This window comes from Zalophus californianus, chromosome 9, assembly GCF_009762305.2.
Source record: "Zalophus californianus isolate mZalCal1 chromosome 9, mZalCal1.pri.v2, whole genome shotgun sequence".
Classification (NCBI taxonomy): domain Eukaryota; kingdom Metazoa; phylum Chordata; class Mammalia; order Carnivora; family Otariidae; genus Zalophus; species Zalophus californianus.
This window is the reverse complement of record NC_045603.1, coordinates 115,372,473-115,388,602: the sequence shown is the minus strand read 5'-3', so window position 1 is coordinate 115,388,602 and position 16,130 is coordinate 115,372,473. Positions and strand designations below refer to the sequence as shown.

The 16,130-nt window shown below is 35.7% G+C and overlaps 1 protein-coding gene across 3 annotated transcripts in view; it reads left to right on the top strand.

Moving 5' to 3' along the window:
• LOC113922255 (acyl-CoA-binding domain-containing protein 5-like) overlaps window positions 1-16,130 on the top strand; it is a 42,170-nt gene that overhangs the window by 313 nt on the left and 25,727 nt on the right. The window contains exons 2-7 of one of the 3 annotated variants that reach the window (XM_035721906.1): window positions 27-198; window positions 4,475-4,595; window positions 6,202-6,274; window positions 11,501-11,615; window positions 11,714-11,746; window positions 15,647-15,781. In XM_035721906.1, the coding sequence (XP_035577799.1) occupies window positions 27-198; window positions 4,475-4,595; window positions 6,202-6,274; window positions 11,501-11,615; window positions 11,714-11,746; window positions 15,647-15,781 (649 nt within the window). Of the gene's footprint in view, window positions 1-26; window positions 199-2,721; window positions 2,756-4,474; window positions 4,596-6,201; window positions 6,275-11,500; window positions 11,616-11,713; window positions 11,747-15,646; window positions 15,782-16,130 lie in introns of those variants that run through there. The other 2 variants (XM_035721908.1, XM_035721907.1) reach the window with 2 other exon arrangements.

Here is a 16,130-nt window from a genome sequence, read left to right as displayed (position 1 = left end):
ATCCGCGGCTGCGCTCCCTGTTCCAGTTTCATGCAGGCTCCTGGGAAAGCTGGTGCTGCTGCTGCCTGATTCCAGCCGACAGACCTTGGGCCCGGGAGTGGGGCCGGCGCTGGCGGCTGGAGATGGCCGACCCGAGATCCGTGCACGAAACCAGGTTTGAGGCGGCGGTGAAGGTGATCCAGAGTTTGCCGAAGAATGGTAAGTGCGCTGGGTCCCGGCTGCAGAAGCCTCCCCCCGAGGCCGGAGGCCCCGGTTTCTGAACCTCGCCTCCTTTAGTCTTTCTGCTTGTCGTCTTGCTGATTTAACCTCCTTCGTTTCTGCGTTTAAAAAGGAATGTAATTGGAGGGAAGGTAAAGAGTGTTAATTAATTACCTGCTGATCTTTCAAGATTGTGAGTAGTTTTTATTGCTGAAAACAGAAGTCTTACTTAATGACTGCGGATTAGGATATGTTTTTAAAAAAAAACTGGGCTGGGGATGCTTGGTGCCGCATGCTCATGAAGTGTACTATTTAAGCCTTTCAGAAACTTTCGATGTGAAGGGAGGGAAAGGAAAGAATAGCTATATACTCACTTGTAAAATGATTTATTTTAATAAATACATATGATTGTGACTTTTTTGTGTGTGCTGTTCTCTTGTTCTAGTATTCTGTTTCTTATTCTTATATCGGGCCTTCCTTGCAGCTTAGGAGAAAAGTCAGTCCAGTTGTTCCTTTGTATTTAATGTGTCATTTCTCAGGCGACTTTCCAAAATTTTTCTCTTTATCCTTGGCTTTTAGCAATTTGACCGTGATGTGTCCAGGTGTGGTTTTCTTCAAATTTATCCTGTTTAGAGTTTACAGAGCTTTCTGAATTTGTAATTTTATGTGTTTGACCAAAGTTGGGAAGTTTAAAGCCATTATTCAAATATTTTTTTCTGTGGAGAGGCTAGGCAAGGGGAACTTTTATCTCTTACTTCCTATCCTTCTTCATTATATGAAATATTTTTCACAATAAACTTACATTTTTAAAAAAGATTTTATTTGTTTATTTGATAGAGAGGGAACACAAGCAGGAGGAGTGGGAGGGGGAGAAGCAGGGAGCCCCACGTGGGGCTTGATCCCAGGACCCTGGGCTCGTGACCTGAGTCGAAGGCAGATGCTTAACGACTGAGCCACCCAGGCGCCCCTAAAATTGTATTTTTTTAAATGATGCCTTTAAGCACTATTACTGTGCCAGAGCGTAAAACTCACTGAACACTCACTGAATACACCGTTATCGCAGTATTTAATGTTTTCTATTTTAATCATGAATTGTCTTGGTAATGACTATTCAACACTGTTTAATAAAAATTCATTAATTGGAGATTGAAAAGATTTTTTTTTAAGTTTTTTTTTTTATTTATTTATTCATGAGAGACACAGAGAGAGAGAGAGCGAGAGAGAGGCAGAGGGAGAAGCAGGCTCCCAAGGAGCCGGGAGCCCGATGCGGGACTCGATCCCAGGACTCTGGGATCATGACCCGAGCCGAAGGCAGACGCTTAACCATCTGAGCCACCCAGGCGCCCGAGATTCAAAAGATTTTGAAAACAAATATACACAAAATAGTATTCTTTTCATAATCTCAAACGTAGAACTAGGGAAGGACATAGGAGGGGGTTGTTATTAAGAGAACAGGGGCCCCTGGGTGGCTTAGTTGCTTAAGGGTCTGCCTTTGGCTCTGGTCATGATCCCAGTTTCCTGGGATAGAGCCCTGCATCGGGGCTCTCATATAATATGTGTGTGACAGATTATACTTTATCTGGTGTCTTACACACAAAGTATATACAATACCTTATCAGTTTTTGCTGTAATCTATTCTAATGTATATGTCACTCATAACAAATAATAAATAAACTTAAAAAATAAACTTTTATATCTTATTTTGATTTATTGAAGATACTATGAAGTGAGGCTCTTGGTGTTTTAAATTTAGTTTGTTTTATTTAAGTAGGTAACCATTAAAAAAATAAATAGGTAACCATTTAAAAAATAATTTTTCAAATAAAACTTTATTTCAAAGCTTAAAAAAATACATAACCATTTTAACTGTAATTTTGCCATTTTTTTTTACCTTTTATATATAAAGAAGGACCATATTATTGGAATAATATATCTAATAGATATTCCTAAAGGAGCATCTATTATATATAGATAATTGTTACTGTGATTTTGGAATTAATTATTCATTCTTGGCCAAACTTGAAACACCAGCTCTCAGTTTGTCTATGTTGTAATTTTCACAATGTTTATAAACTACTCGTTTTTGATTACTACATGTTATCTGTTTATTATGCAATCTATAAAGTTTTTAAAATATTTTTACAGTTTTAATTTTTATTTTTATAATAATTTTGGTGTAGAATATACAAACACAATGAATGTAAAAAATTTTAAAACACAAGGAAGCAAGAAGGAAAATAAAAATAATCTCTATGCTTACTATCTCCAGAGATATCTTCTTTAACATTTTTATGTGTTTCCTTCTATTCTGCTTTTTATGTATATAAATACTTATTTTGCAAAAATGGATTATACTGGATATGCTATTTTTTTAAAAGATTTTATTTATTTATTTGACAGAGAAAGACACAGCTGAGAGAGGGAACACAAGCAGGGGGAGTGGGAGAGGGAGAAGCAGGCCTCCTGCGGAGCAGGGAGCCCGATGTGGGGCTCCATCCCAGGACTCCGGGATCATGACCTGAGCCGAAGGCAAAGGCTTAACGACTGAGCCACCCAGGTGCCCCGGATATGCTATTTTTAAACTACTGTTTTTTTCTCACTTTATAGTAGATTGTGAAATTTTTCTTAAGCCATTGTTTATACTTTAATGCCATATAATTTTTAAGGACTGTAGTTATAAACGATTCTGTTGTATATATGTATCATAATTATTTAGGCAATTATTTATTATAAAACATTTGCATTCCAATTTTCCCTGTTATTAAGTATTGCAACTTATACCACTCATGCATATAATTTGAATTTTTTTTTTAAAGATTTTATTTATTTGAGAGACAGAGAGAGCACGAGCAGGGGCAAAGGGCAGAGGGAGAGGGAGAAGCAGACTGCCTGCTGAGCAGGGAGCCCGACATGGGACTCCATCCCAGGATCCCGGGACCATGACCCAAGCCGAAGGTTGATGCTTAGCTGGATGCCCAAGCACCCCACAGTTTGAAATTTTTAACATGAGAAAGCTTATAGATACACTAGGGACATATATGAAGACTGATTTTCAACGAAATTGATGTGTCCAAAATTACAGAGGTAGGAAGTGAGAAATGTCTTTTTTTTTTTTAAGATTTTATTTATTTGTCGGAGAGCACAATCAGGGAGCGGCAGGCAGAGGGAGAAGCGGACTCCCTGCTGAGCAGGAAGCCCCGCATGGGAATCGATCCCAGGACCCCGGGATCATGACCTGAGCTGAAGGCAGACACCTAACCTACTGAGCCACCCAGGGGTCCCGAGAAATTGCTTTTATCTTGGATTAATTCTTTTTCTACCACAGCACACACTGGTTGATTTTATTTTATTTATTTATTTTTAAAGATTTTGTTTATTTATTTGACAGAGAGACACAGCGAGAGCAGGAACACAAGCAGGGGGGTGGGAGAGGGAGAAGCAGGCCCCCCGCGGAGCAAGGAGCCCGATGCGGGGCTCGATCTCAGGAGCCTGGGATCACGACCCAAGCCGAAGGCAGCCGCTTAACCGACTGAGCCACCCGGGCGCCCACAGTGGTTGATTTTAGCCAAACTTCCTTATTCATCAAGAAATTGAAATTTGGCCAAGAAAATTGAGTTTCTTTCTTCTTTTTAAAAATATTTTATTTATTTATTTATTTGAGAGAGACAGAGATAGTGAGAGAGAGCAGGAATGGGAAGAAGGGGGAGAAGCCGACTCCCTGCTGAGCAGGGAGCCCGACTGGAGGCTTGATCCCAGGACTCGGATCACACCTAAGCCGAAGGCAGACGCTTAACCAACTGAACCACCCAGGCGCCCCGAGGAGTTGAATTTCTTAATATGGAGGTTCCATTAAGCAGAGTGTACATTTAACTTTTTCATTTATTCTAGTCAGTTTGGTTTGTCACAATCTTTGAATAAAAAAATACCTTATTATAGTTGCATAATGCAGTTATTCTATATTTTCATGTATTGCTTTTTTTAAATGACATTTGCCAGTTATTTTAATAACACCTACGGCCTGTTTGTTCATTTATTCTTTTATTTACTGGATTATGTTAGGCATTGTTATTTAAGTGTAAAAATCTGAGTTTTTTAAATCAAAAGAGTATAGAAACCACCAGAGCCATAACGTTTGTTTCTGTAAGACAAAAATAAAAGGTTATCTGAACTATTGATGAAATATTTAAAAATCACTATTGGTATAGCTCAGCTGATTTCTAGCCTTAGATTATCGATTGTATTCTCCAGTGATCTGTATTTAATATGTTTCCAATAGGTTCTTTTCAGCCAACAAATGAAATGATGCTCAAATTCTATAGCTTCTATAAGCAGGCAACTGAAGGACCCTGTAAAGTTTCAAGGCCTGGATTCTGGGATCCTATTGGAAGATACAAATGGTAATTTCACATAGAGAGCTATGAAAGGGATTTTATTTTAGTGACATAATTATCATATGACTTATTTGTGTGGTTATGTATTAGTCTGAGCAGAAGTGTTCTAACGTACTAGATCCAATTTTTATCTTCCATGTGCTTTTAACACAATTTCATACAAATAGAAAAGTCTTGGGGAAGAGAAGAAGATAAAACCAAAAGGTGTATCAAAGATTTAAAAATATCATTTTCAGTTAGTCTTTCCTTTGATAGAGTTTTTTTCATTTATTGTAAGAAGAGCAACTCCCAAAATCAGTTAAACAAACAAACTCTTCCGCCTCTTGTACCTACCAAGAAAAATAATGACTTTACTTGCCAAGTGACACTGTTTGCCTTGAGCCTTTAGACGATAACTAGGCGTATGACTAAGGGATTGCTGTGCTAACTTTTTATCTAGGCTGTGTTCCTCCTGTCCCACTGTACTTGAATAGAAATTTGATTTTTAATATCCTTAAGAAAATCATAAAATAGCCGGAGATACCTCTGTAACATAGACTGTACGTTATGAACAGAGTATGCTAATTGGTGAAGCATGTCTTAAGAGCCACACATTTTGATGGCTTAATTTCTTTTTTTTTTAATTCCACTTATTTATTTGAGAGAGAGAGAGAGCACATGCACGGTGAGGGGCAGAGAGAGAAGCAAGACTCCCTGCTGAGCAGGGAGCCCGATGCAGGGCTTGATCCTAGGTCTCCGGGATCATGACCTGAGCTGAAGGCAGATGCCCAACTGACTGAGCCACACAGGTGCCCAATGGCTAAATTTCTTTACACTGCATTGGAAGTCCTTAAACTCTTTTGAGGATTTCTTAGTACAGTACTTTCCTCTAAGTTCTTTATGAATAGTCATAGATAATAGGTCAAATGTAATAGCAGTATGTTACCTAATCTGTTTTAGGAAAATTGATTTACTTTATGATTTTTCCTCAGAAATGACCATTGGTTGATTTAAACTGCTTCTGGAAAAAATATGTAAAAAGAAAGGTTTTCATTTTAGGCAAAAATTTCAAAGGACTCTTCTCATCATCTAGGGGTTTAAAAATGTCCTCTGCCTCACATTTTTGGTTTTTTAGAAGTAGGAAACCACTTGTATTTTTTGAGTGTATAAGTTAGACTCCTGTTTAAATTAATGGAAACTTTTAAGCAAAACTTCTGTTCATTTAAAACATGGCTGTGATAGTTCATTTCATGTAGAGTTCTAAAATGTTCATTTATGTCACTGTTCTTTGTAATACAAAATTTTTGAAGAGTTCCCAGCAAATATTTTTCAACAGTCTATAGTGTCTGCTCTATAGTATATATAATATAGTCTCTGTAATCTATGGTCTATAATCTATGGATGGGCTGTGTATTTACTAGTTTTAAATACTATTCAATTTGACAGTTTATTTACTCTGATCCTTTTCTTTAAGATGGTACATTTAAGTGATCCTTTGAGAGCATAATATCTTTGTGTAGGCTTTAAGTAGAGAGCCTGTTTTAAATTAATGACCCTATAACATTGACTATAAATTGTATTCTGAGCCATTGGAAAATGTGTCTTTTTGTTATTTGGATATTCTCATTTCTAGGGATGCTTGGAGTTCATTGGGTGATATGACCAAAGAGGAAGCCATGATTGCATATGTTGAAGAAATGAAAAAGGTAGGGGAAATAATTCACAGCAGAAAATGAAAATATTCATGGGGCACCTGGGTGGCTCAATTGGTTAAGCGTTTGATTCTTGATCTCAGCTCAGATCTTGATCTCAGGATCATGAGTTAAAGAAAAAAGAAAGAAAATGAAAATATTCAGAGCAGCTCTAATTTAATTTGTTATCCAGCAAATTAGCTGCTTTGTTTTAAGGAACAAAGAGATTATAATATATTAGGATATAACATCTGAGTTATTGAATTTATTAGTGCTTTATCTGTCTCCTCAATGTTCATCTTAAGGTCAATGTTTTTTCCTTAAGATCGCATTGTAGTGATGTGATTTTTCTTTTTTTCATCTTCCCGGGCTTTCTCCGTTGTCAACTTCTTCAGAAAGTTTGGAAATAAGAATGTTTTGAAGTACTGAAGTCCCTTTCTCAGGAATCTGGGAAGTACCTGGGCTGTCTTGAAACCATTTCTGCTTTGGAACTTTTTACTTAGGAGAAATAGTTAACAACCCTGCCCCTCAGTGTTCTCATCAAGTTTGACCCACAAATTGAGATATTCCTATCACAGGACTTCTTAGTAACAAGCCTTTTTCTGTGAATGCAGAGATCCTTCAGAAACAGAATAGGATAAGGATTCTTTTAATGTCTCATAATTAAGAGGGAGAGCGTTCCTTACTGTTGTCTGTTCAAGGGATTGTTTTGAGGAGCAAATTTATGAAGAAATCTTGGATTTTAAAGATACTCTTAGTGTCTTTTTATAAAGCACCATTTCTATTTTGGAACTGGATCAGAAATTGTGAAATTTAGGTCTGTTTGATAATCTTAAATAAATTATCTGTGAACATAAAGAAAATCTGTAAAAAGGAATAATTCCTTTGCCAGATTGTTTGACAGTGTTAATTTCTAGAAGTCATTTCTGTTTGGCTGATTGAGATTCATTTGTTTTGTTTTATTTTGTTTTCTTCTATACTGCTCAAAGTTGTGCCCTTTGTTAAATCTTCACAGTTTTTACTTAGTGGACCTGGTTTATCTATAACAGAAGGCAGAGTTTAGTCCTTTTGGCTGTTAACTATATCAGTAGCACAATAACAAAGGCACCTTTCAAAAGCAGAGAGAGAAGAATCTAAAGTCTTCGGTTTGGTAACTATTCCTTTTCTTTCTTTAAATATCATTCTTGGGGCACCTGGGTGGCTCAGTCCATTAAATATCATTCTCATTTTTAGGACACACTTCTATCATGTAAAGTTGAATTGACACATTAGGTAAAATTTACCCATTTTCCCTATACGGTTTTATTAATTAATGATGTATCACAGTTTAAAGTGGGAGGGAGATGGATTTAAACTGTAACTGCTACCTTTTAGTTGTCTTAAGATACTTCAGCTGTGCCTGTAGATTTCTGTAACTGCTTCTCTAATTGAAAGGATACGCCAGCTATTTCCATTCAGACTTTTAAACTTTCATTTTTCACATGGTGAATATAATAAAATTTATAGTAAACTTTTAGAGATAAATCTAAGAATGTTAGGATACCCATGGATTGAAAATTTGATTAGTTTTTGAAAGTATTTTCAGAGAATTGCTTTTGTGGACATCAGCAGATAAAATTGTATGCTTTTAAATAATGATGTTTCGGGGGGTCAGAGGCACCTGGCTGGCTCAGTTGGTAAGGTATGCAACTCCTGATCTCAGGGTAGTGAGTTCGAGCCCCATGCTGGGTATAGAGATTACTTAAAAATATATATATGTATTAAATAATGGTGTGGGGTAGTACATCGTCCCAAAGATTTGATCACTGAATTTGGGGCTTTTTAATTTTTTTAAAGATTTTATTTATTTATCTATTTATTTATTTATTTGAGAGAGAGAGAGAGAGAGGCAGAGGGAGAGGGAGAAGCAGACTGAGCAGGGAGCCTGATGCTGCGCTAGATCCCAGGAGCCAAAGGCAGACACTTAACCGGTTGAGCCACCTGGGTGCCCCGGGACTTTTCCTAATTGCAATAATTTACTAATTGAACCAGTTTTTATTTTTTTATTTTTATTTATTTATTTATTATTATTATTTTTTAAGGATTTTATTTATTTATTTGACAGAGATAGAGAGAAGGAGAGCACAAGCAGGTGGAGTGGCAGGCAGAGGGAGAGGCAGAAGCAGGCTCCCCGCCGAGGAAGGAGCCTGATGTGGGGCTCGAACCCAGGACCCTGGGATCGTGACCTGAGCCGAAGGTGGCCGCTCAACCAACTGAGCCACCCAGGCGCCCCTTGAACCAGTTTTTAAATTATATTTGTAAATATGGTCCACTGTGCTATTGCTCTTTAGAATTACTCTTTTAGTATACATTTCATTCTGTGCTTTTGCCTTCAAATGTTTAAGGAACTTAACAATTTCATTTATATCTTTTAATAGGTAATGTTTTGTGGAAAATTGCTTTTTGTAATTTATAAACTGTCCAGTGAAGTATCACTGAAAAAGTTGCTGGAATCAAAAATTCTTTTAAAATAATTTAATAGGATTTTAGCTTTGAGAGAAGAGAATAATGTGGTTTGTGGGAAATAATCCATAGTTCTTTAAACAAAGTTAATTTTGATTCATAATCAAAAGGAAATATAAAATTTTATTTTCTGTACAAATTTTACAGGCTTTCTTTTTTTGTTTTTGTTTTAAAGATTTTTATTTTAAGAACCTCTACACCCAGGGGCACCTGGGTGGCTCCGTCGTTAAGCGTCTGCCTTTCGCTTAGGTCATGATCCCAGGGTTCTGGGATCGAGCCCCACATCGGGCTCCCTGCTCTGCAGGAAGCCTGCTTATCCCTCTCTCACTCCCCCTGCTTGTGTTCCCTCTCTTGCTGTGTCTCTCTCTGTCAAATAAAGAAATAAAATCATTAAAAAAAAAAAAAAAGGAACCTCTACACCCAGTGTGGGACTCGAAATTATAACCCCACAATCAAGAGTCCCATGTTCTACTGACTGAGCCAGCTAGCCACCCCCAAATTTTATAGGCTTTCTTAATGAGGATTTCTGGAGAATTCAGCCAGAACTTGAATAATATGCAGTATGTCTGTTGGATTTAAAGAGAGATTGGTATACTCAACTCTGGCTGCCCATTGAAATCACTAGGGTGATTTTGTTTAAAAAAAAAAAATGCCCCAGCATAACCCCAGACTAATTATTTCAGGATTTCTAAGAGGATGGGATAATCGCTATACTGAAGGGAGGATTAGAACAGACTCTCACAAAAGATGGAACCTGAAAGTTACCATGGGTGAGGGTCTGGTTTGTAGCTCTACAAGTGCAGAACATTGGCTTTCTCTTTTTAAGGCTTGACTGCTAATAACCATCTTTTGGAGATTTAGAGAAAAACCAGAATGCTAATTTCTTTTTTTTTCTTCCCCAGAACAGTAATTCCTTGTTACAGTGGCTGTTATACTCTTCTACTGCACAACAGGCTCAGGATTGAGATATAAGACACTCCTCAAAATGTCAGAGGCACTTGAGATACTGTAAGATTGTCTACTGAACAGAGCATAGAACACTTGAGATTTGGATGACATTAAAAGATGTGTTCATCTGACCAAAAAAAACCCAAAAAACAAAACAACTGAGGAATTTCATCTTTGCTTGCTTTACAATACAGCGTATCTGTACCTTTGATAGGATATTTTCATCATACAGAATTGATGTTTCGTACCAAGGAAATGTGCTAGAGAAACCTAGAAAAATTATTGTGCTTTGGATGCTGTTTTTCGAGTCCCTGCGGCTCACCAAATAGTCTTCATTTGGATAGGTTACAATCCAATTGACTTGATTTAGTTCACCTATACTGTAAATAAAATCTTCTCTGGGGTTAAGGAGTAGTTACCTAGACTGAGATTTGGCTGGCATAGTTCATTCTGTATAATCTCTCAACATACCCCCGTCTTGTGTATTAAATTCCTTGTATGTGCTAGATGCTGGGAATACAGGAGTGATGAAAAACAGATGAAGACCTTGTTCCACTGAGCTTACATTGTATTGCGAAAGATAGGCAGTAAGCAAACAATAAAGCAGGGAGAGTGACGGAGGAGTCTGAGGTGGTTCTTAATTTTAAAGATACTAGTGGCCGCTTTAAAACTGTGTGTAAGCTGAAAAATATGCAAAAATGATAGAGGATTTTGGTTGCTTTAAGTAATAAATGTGTTCATCTTAGTAATAAAAGTAATATATGTAAATGAAAAAAATCCAAACATCAAAAAAAAGTATAAAATGAAAAGTGAGTCTTCCCTATTCCTCCATTTTAATTGTTTAAGTGATAATTACTTTTAATTCTATTTTGTAGATTGATTCAGAAAACACATATATGTATCTATATCTTCTTATTTAAAAAGAGAAAAAAACTAATGATGGTATCATACTGCTACTGTTCACTAACTACCTTTTGCCTGTAAAAAAAAAATCCAGATGTTTTCCCAGCAGCACGCACGGAGCTAACCTTCTTTTTTTAAATTATCTTTTTAAAGGTTTTATTTATTTATTCATGAGAGACAGAATGAGAGAGAGGCAGAGGGAGAAGCAGGCTCCCCACGGAGCAGGGAGCCCGATGTGGGATTTGATCCCAGGACCCTGGGATCATGACTTGAGCTGAAGGCAGACGCTTAACCAACTGAGCCACCCAGGCGCCCTAACCTTATTCTTTTTAAATATCTACAAAATATGTCCTATATGGAAATATTTTCTTCTCTCAGTTACCAGTTGATGACAATTTATTTGAATGCCTTTTCAGTTAGTTTACCTTGCTCTTTAAATTTGATGATTCTAAATTGGCCCTAGGTGTGAAGGTGACTGAAAGTGTTGACCGCTTCCTACTTTCCTTTTGTGCCCTTTTAGAAACACTACCTTAAAGAACAGACAAAATAATTTTACTCTAACCCCAGAATTTTCTGTTGTATTTAACATTAGTGCCCTTAGTTTTTAATGCACAATTTATAGGTTATTGTGTAAAATTTTAAAAAGGAAGCCTATGTAAAACAGTCTTCAAAATGAAGACACTTTTAAATCTTGAATATACTTGAAACTTTTCTAGGAGAGTATACACTTTAAGTATGTAATTAATATAGATACTTTGGGGAACCTATAAATGAACACCAGATCTCAAAAATATTACTAAATAAATTATAAATATTATATTATTTGGTACTAGTGAATATGAGATTAGTAGTTTGTGATTTCACAAGATTTGTTTCTTTTGATTATAGATTCTTGAAACTATGCCTGTGACTGAGAAAGTTGAAGAGTTGCTACATGTCATAGGTCCATTTTACGAAATTGTAGAAGACAAAAAGAGTGGCAGAACTTCTGATTTAACCTCAGGTTGGACTGTCTTACCTTGTTTTTAATCCAGCAACTGATATATTCTGCATGCATTAATAGTTATATGTCTAATTTTTTTTTTTACTTTCATATGCCAGTCCGACTGGAGGAAACCTCTAAATACTTAGAAGGTAGGAATAATGACATCCATGTAAATATTTTGTTTAAAATTTACATGCCAAAAGATTTTTCACAAATTTATATAACTTAAAAGCTTGTCACTCAAGAGTTTTCATTCCAAGCAAATACATTGCATAAATTAAAAAATATTATAAATGCTTGTTTTAACCCTTCAATTATTAAAACATGACAGGTGGCTCACTAAATGTATACAGAATTGTAACAGAATTCATGATTTTATTTTGATAGATCATACTTTCTGATTCGCTTTCTGGATTACATTAACAGTGCCATGGCTAAAATGGTTTTCTAGCTAATTTTAACATGGATATGTTTATAGTATGGTTTAACTACATAGTGTGGTAACCTAAAGCAAGACATCAGTGAATTCACTTAGCTTGGACTTTGTTTTTAGATTCTAATTTCGTGTTCTCAGGAAAGAATTGAACAACTTATCTTTTACATACTAGCAGGAGTTGAATAATAGGCAAATTTGCTGGCATTAACTGTAAACATTTGCTCTTTAAATTTTTTTTTTTTTTAGAAAGTAGAGTGAAATGAGCCTGTAAGAATTATTTCAAATGAAAATTATATATGTTTTATTTTCCTGGCTTCCCTATTTACAAGGTATCTTTTACTAATTGACAGAAATTAGGGGTTTGCAAACAGTTACCTTCCTGTCTGTCATAAGATCTACAGTTTGTGTCTGCAGTAGTAACTGATATGCTCACTGAGCATAACGCTCATATAACCACATCCTCCATAGCTGATTTGCCTAAAGGAATCAAATTTTAAATAATCTTCCATATAATTCATGCTAGTCAATGCAGAAAAAATATTAAGTATTTCCTCTGTGTGAAGCATGTTTCTAGGATTCAGAGGAGAATAAATGTGGACCTGTTTTTAGTTGTATTTAAGCTGGCCTGGAGGCAAATGTTTAAACAACTAATTATAAAGACAAGGAAAAATGAATAGTGATAATAAAGGCTCAGGTCCATAATCCCTAAGGTATAATTTAAAAAATTCAAAAAGCTTGATAAACCAGATTTTTTTTTTTTTAACTCATTTGAGAGCAAAACATTTACTTTAGGCAACCAAAATCCTCTATCAGTTTTGCATATTTTTCAGCTTATACACAGTTTTAATGTGGCCACTTGTTTCTTTAAAATTAAGAGCTGAACATCAACTAATTGAGCAGTAGACCCTGACCTGAAATGACATGAGGCTATTTTAAGTCTTTATTCAGTATGGCTATTCATATGTGTTGCTGTCAAAACTTTATTATTGTTTCTTAGTGGGAGCTGCCCTAGGCTCTGTTGAAGGTGTTACATAATATATAGTACCTATAGTATATGACCTTTGCAAAATTAGAAAACTGGATTTTAAATCATATCTGGATCCAAGGGTTATAAGGGATGTGGACCTATACCATAATTTATTTAACCTGTAACATTCTAAGGGAAGGTTGAGTTTTTTATTTTAATTTCAGTATAGTTAATATACAGTTTTATATTTGTTTCCTCTTCTAATCTTCAAAAAATGCTGCTGAAAGTAACCCTGTACAAATGTCATTTAATATATGGGTAGGTATATCTGTAAGAAATAATATTAGAAATCTAATAGCCAAGGTCAAAGTATATGGGTGATTCATAGTTTGCAATCTTGACCTTTTTTTTTTTTTGTTAACAGAGAGTGGTATTAAAAGTAGCCACTTAGGCCCAGTAGAACAGATGTATCTGTGTCATAGGGGCTTTTTCATAGTATACGTACATAGTTTTGAAATCAGGAAGTATGAACTGTCCAACTGTGTCCTTTTTCAGGATTGTTTTGACCATCCTGGATCCTTTGCATTTCCATTTGAATTATAGAATCAGCTTGTCAATTTTTTGCAGAAAGGGTCACCTGGGATTCTGATAGGGATTGCAACGGATTGTAGGTCGTTTTGAGGAGTATTTTCATCACAACAGTATTGTTTTCCAATCCATTTATTTAGTTTTTTAATTTCTTTCGGCAATGTTTTGTCATTTGCAGTATAAAATTCTTAGACCTTCTTTTGTCAAGTGTACTGCTGAGCATTTTATTCTTTCTGCTGCTATTATAGATTATTTTCTAATTTCATTTTTGGACTGTTCATTTTTAGATTGTAAATACAATCTGGTTTTTTTGTTTGTTTCTTTTTTGTTTTGTTTATTGATCTTGTATCCTGCAGTCTCACTGAACCCTTTGTTAGTTCTAATAGGGTTTTTTTGTATATTCCTTAGGATTTCATGTATACAAGAGCATGTCATTTGCAAACAGAGGCCATTTTACTTTTTCCTTTTCAATCTGGATGCCTTTTACTTATTTTTCTTATCTAATTGCCATGGCAAGAACTTCCAGTACCGTATTAAATAGAGATGGCAAAAGCAGACCTCTGTTTTCTTCTTTATTTTAGGAGCAAAAAACATTCAGTCATTTAACATTAATTATGAGGCTCGTTGTGAATTTTTGTAGATGCCCTTTATCAGATTGAGGAAATTCTCTTGTATGTTTAATTTCTTCAGCATTATTATCATGAAAGTATTTGATTTTTGTCAAATGCTTTATCTGCATCTATTGTGATAATCATATGGCTTTTGTCCTTTATTCTGTTAGTATGGTGTATTACATTAACTGATTTTTGGGTGTTGAGTAGGGCTTGCTAGTAATTCTTTGTGCTTTCTACACCTCTCATCACAGAACTGCTGTGATGCTGCTTTTGCTGCTCTCAAGTAGTTTTGCTACAATCATCCGTTTGATGGGGGCTTAAGGGGTTCCCTGTTGCTTAGTTTTGTTGGAGATGTCCATTAGTGGTGGGCGTTTTTGTTTCTTTGTTTTTTTTGTTTTTTTGGTTAGTTTTTTTTCTTGTTTTCAGGTTTTTTGTTCTTTTGTTTGTTTCGTTCTTTTTTTTTTCTTAGTCTTGCTTTTTCTGGTTGTCAGGGAGAGAACAAGGAGATTCATAAACTATGATGCTGCATGGTTCTCTAAAAGAGAGTAGAACATAATGGCAATGGTAGAGTTGAGTTCTTACTCTTTTGTTCCTGTTTAAGATGTATGGAGATTTTGAAATTTAATATGTTGTTTGGGATGCAGGGAAGCATCCAAAATGCATTTGAGTAAGTGAAAATGAGCCCAGAAGTTTATGGAGGGAGACCACTGTTTTTGGCCAGTAGCCATGTAGGAGACCTTTATTATCTTAAAGAGTGATGGAAATGTAATTCCCTATATCTCAAAATGAGGTCCAGTCACCAACAGCATTGGCATCACAGGGGAGCTTTACGGAAATGCAGAATCTTATATCACTCCAGACTTACAGATTCAGAATCTGCATTTTAACTGGATCTCAGGTGATTCCTGTGCATGTTAATGTTTGAGAAGTTCTGATGTATTTACCCTCAAAATTTGACTGGCCAGTATGACAATGAATGTGCCCTTTTAATTGATTTATCACATTAACTGATGCCTTAAAAAAATGATAAATATAAAATCCTAAAGGTAATAAAACGATGAAAGAACTTTAAAATGTAGTTCCATTATAATATTGATGAGATTGTTATATTTGTTTTTGGTATGCTAGCATATAGCAACTGTCTCTTCATTTACTGTGTATAAAGAAGATCATTCATCTCTAACTTTACTATTTTGATTGATAATTAACTTAAAAATAACATTCTCTGTCTTGTTTAGAGAGGATTTAAGATAGCTTTGTCATTTTTGTGTAAACTGATACTTGAAGAAGCTTATTTATGTAATATATGTATACTTAAAGAATAAGAAAAATTTTAAGTTTTATCCAAATTATTTTATTATTTGTAAATGATAGTATAATTTGTAAATTACAGTCTTATTGTATGTTATAGCACTAGTGATTAAGTGATCATTTCATATTTTAGATCTTGGTAATTTTCTAACTTCTGCTCCAAATGCCAAAACTGTTAATGGTAAAGCTGAAAGCAGTGATAGTGGAGCTGAGTCTGAGGAAGAAGACGCCCAAGAAGAAGTTAAAGGAGCAGAACAAAGTGATAATGGTAATCTTTGGATGATGAGCTAATAATTTAACGTTAAAGTAAATGAAGTATGGGGGCACCTGGGTGGCTCAGTCGGTGGAGCATCTGCCTTCAGCTCAGGTCATGATCCCGAGGTCCTCGGATCGAGCCCCGCATAGGGCTCCCTGCTCTGCAGGGAGCCTGCTTCTCCCTCTCCCTCTGCCATCCCCCCCTCCCCCGCCGCTTGTGCTCTCTGGCTCTCTCTATCTCTCTGTCGAATAAATAAATAAAATCTTTAAAAGGAATAAAATAAAGTAAATAAAATATGGAGCAGTTTGGGCTGATTTGGTATTATATGAGAATGGTATGTATGGTGGGATGTGGGCTAATG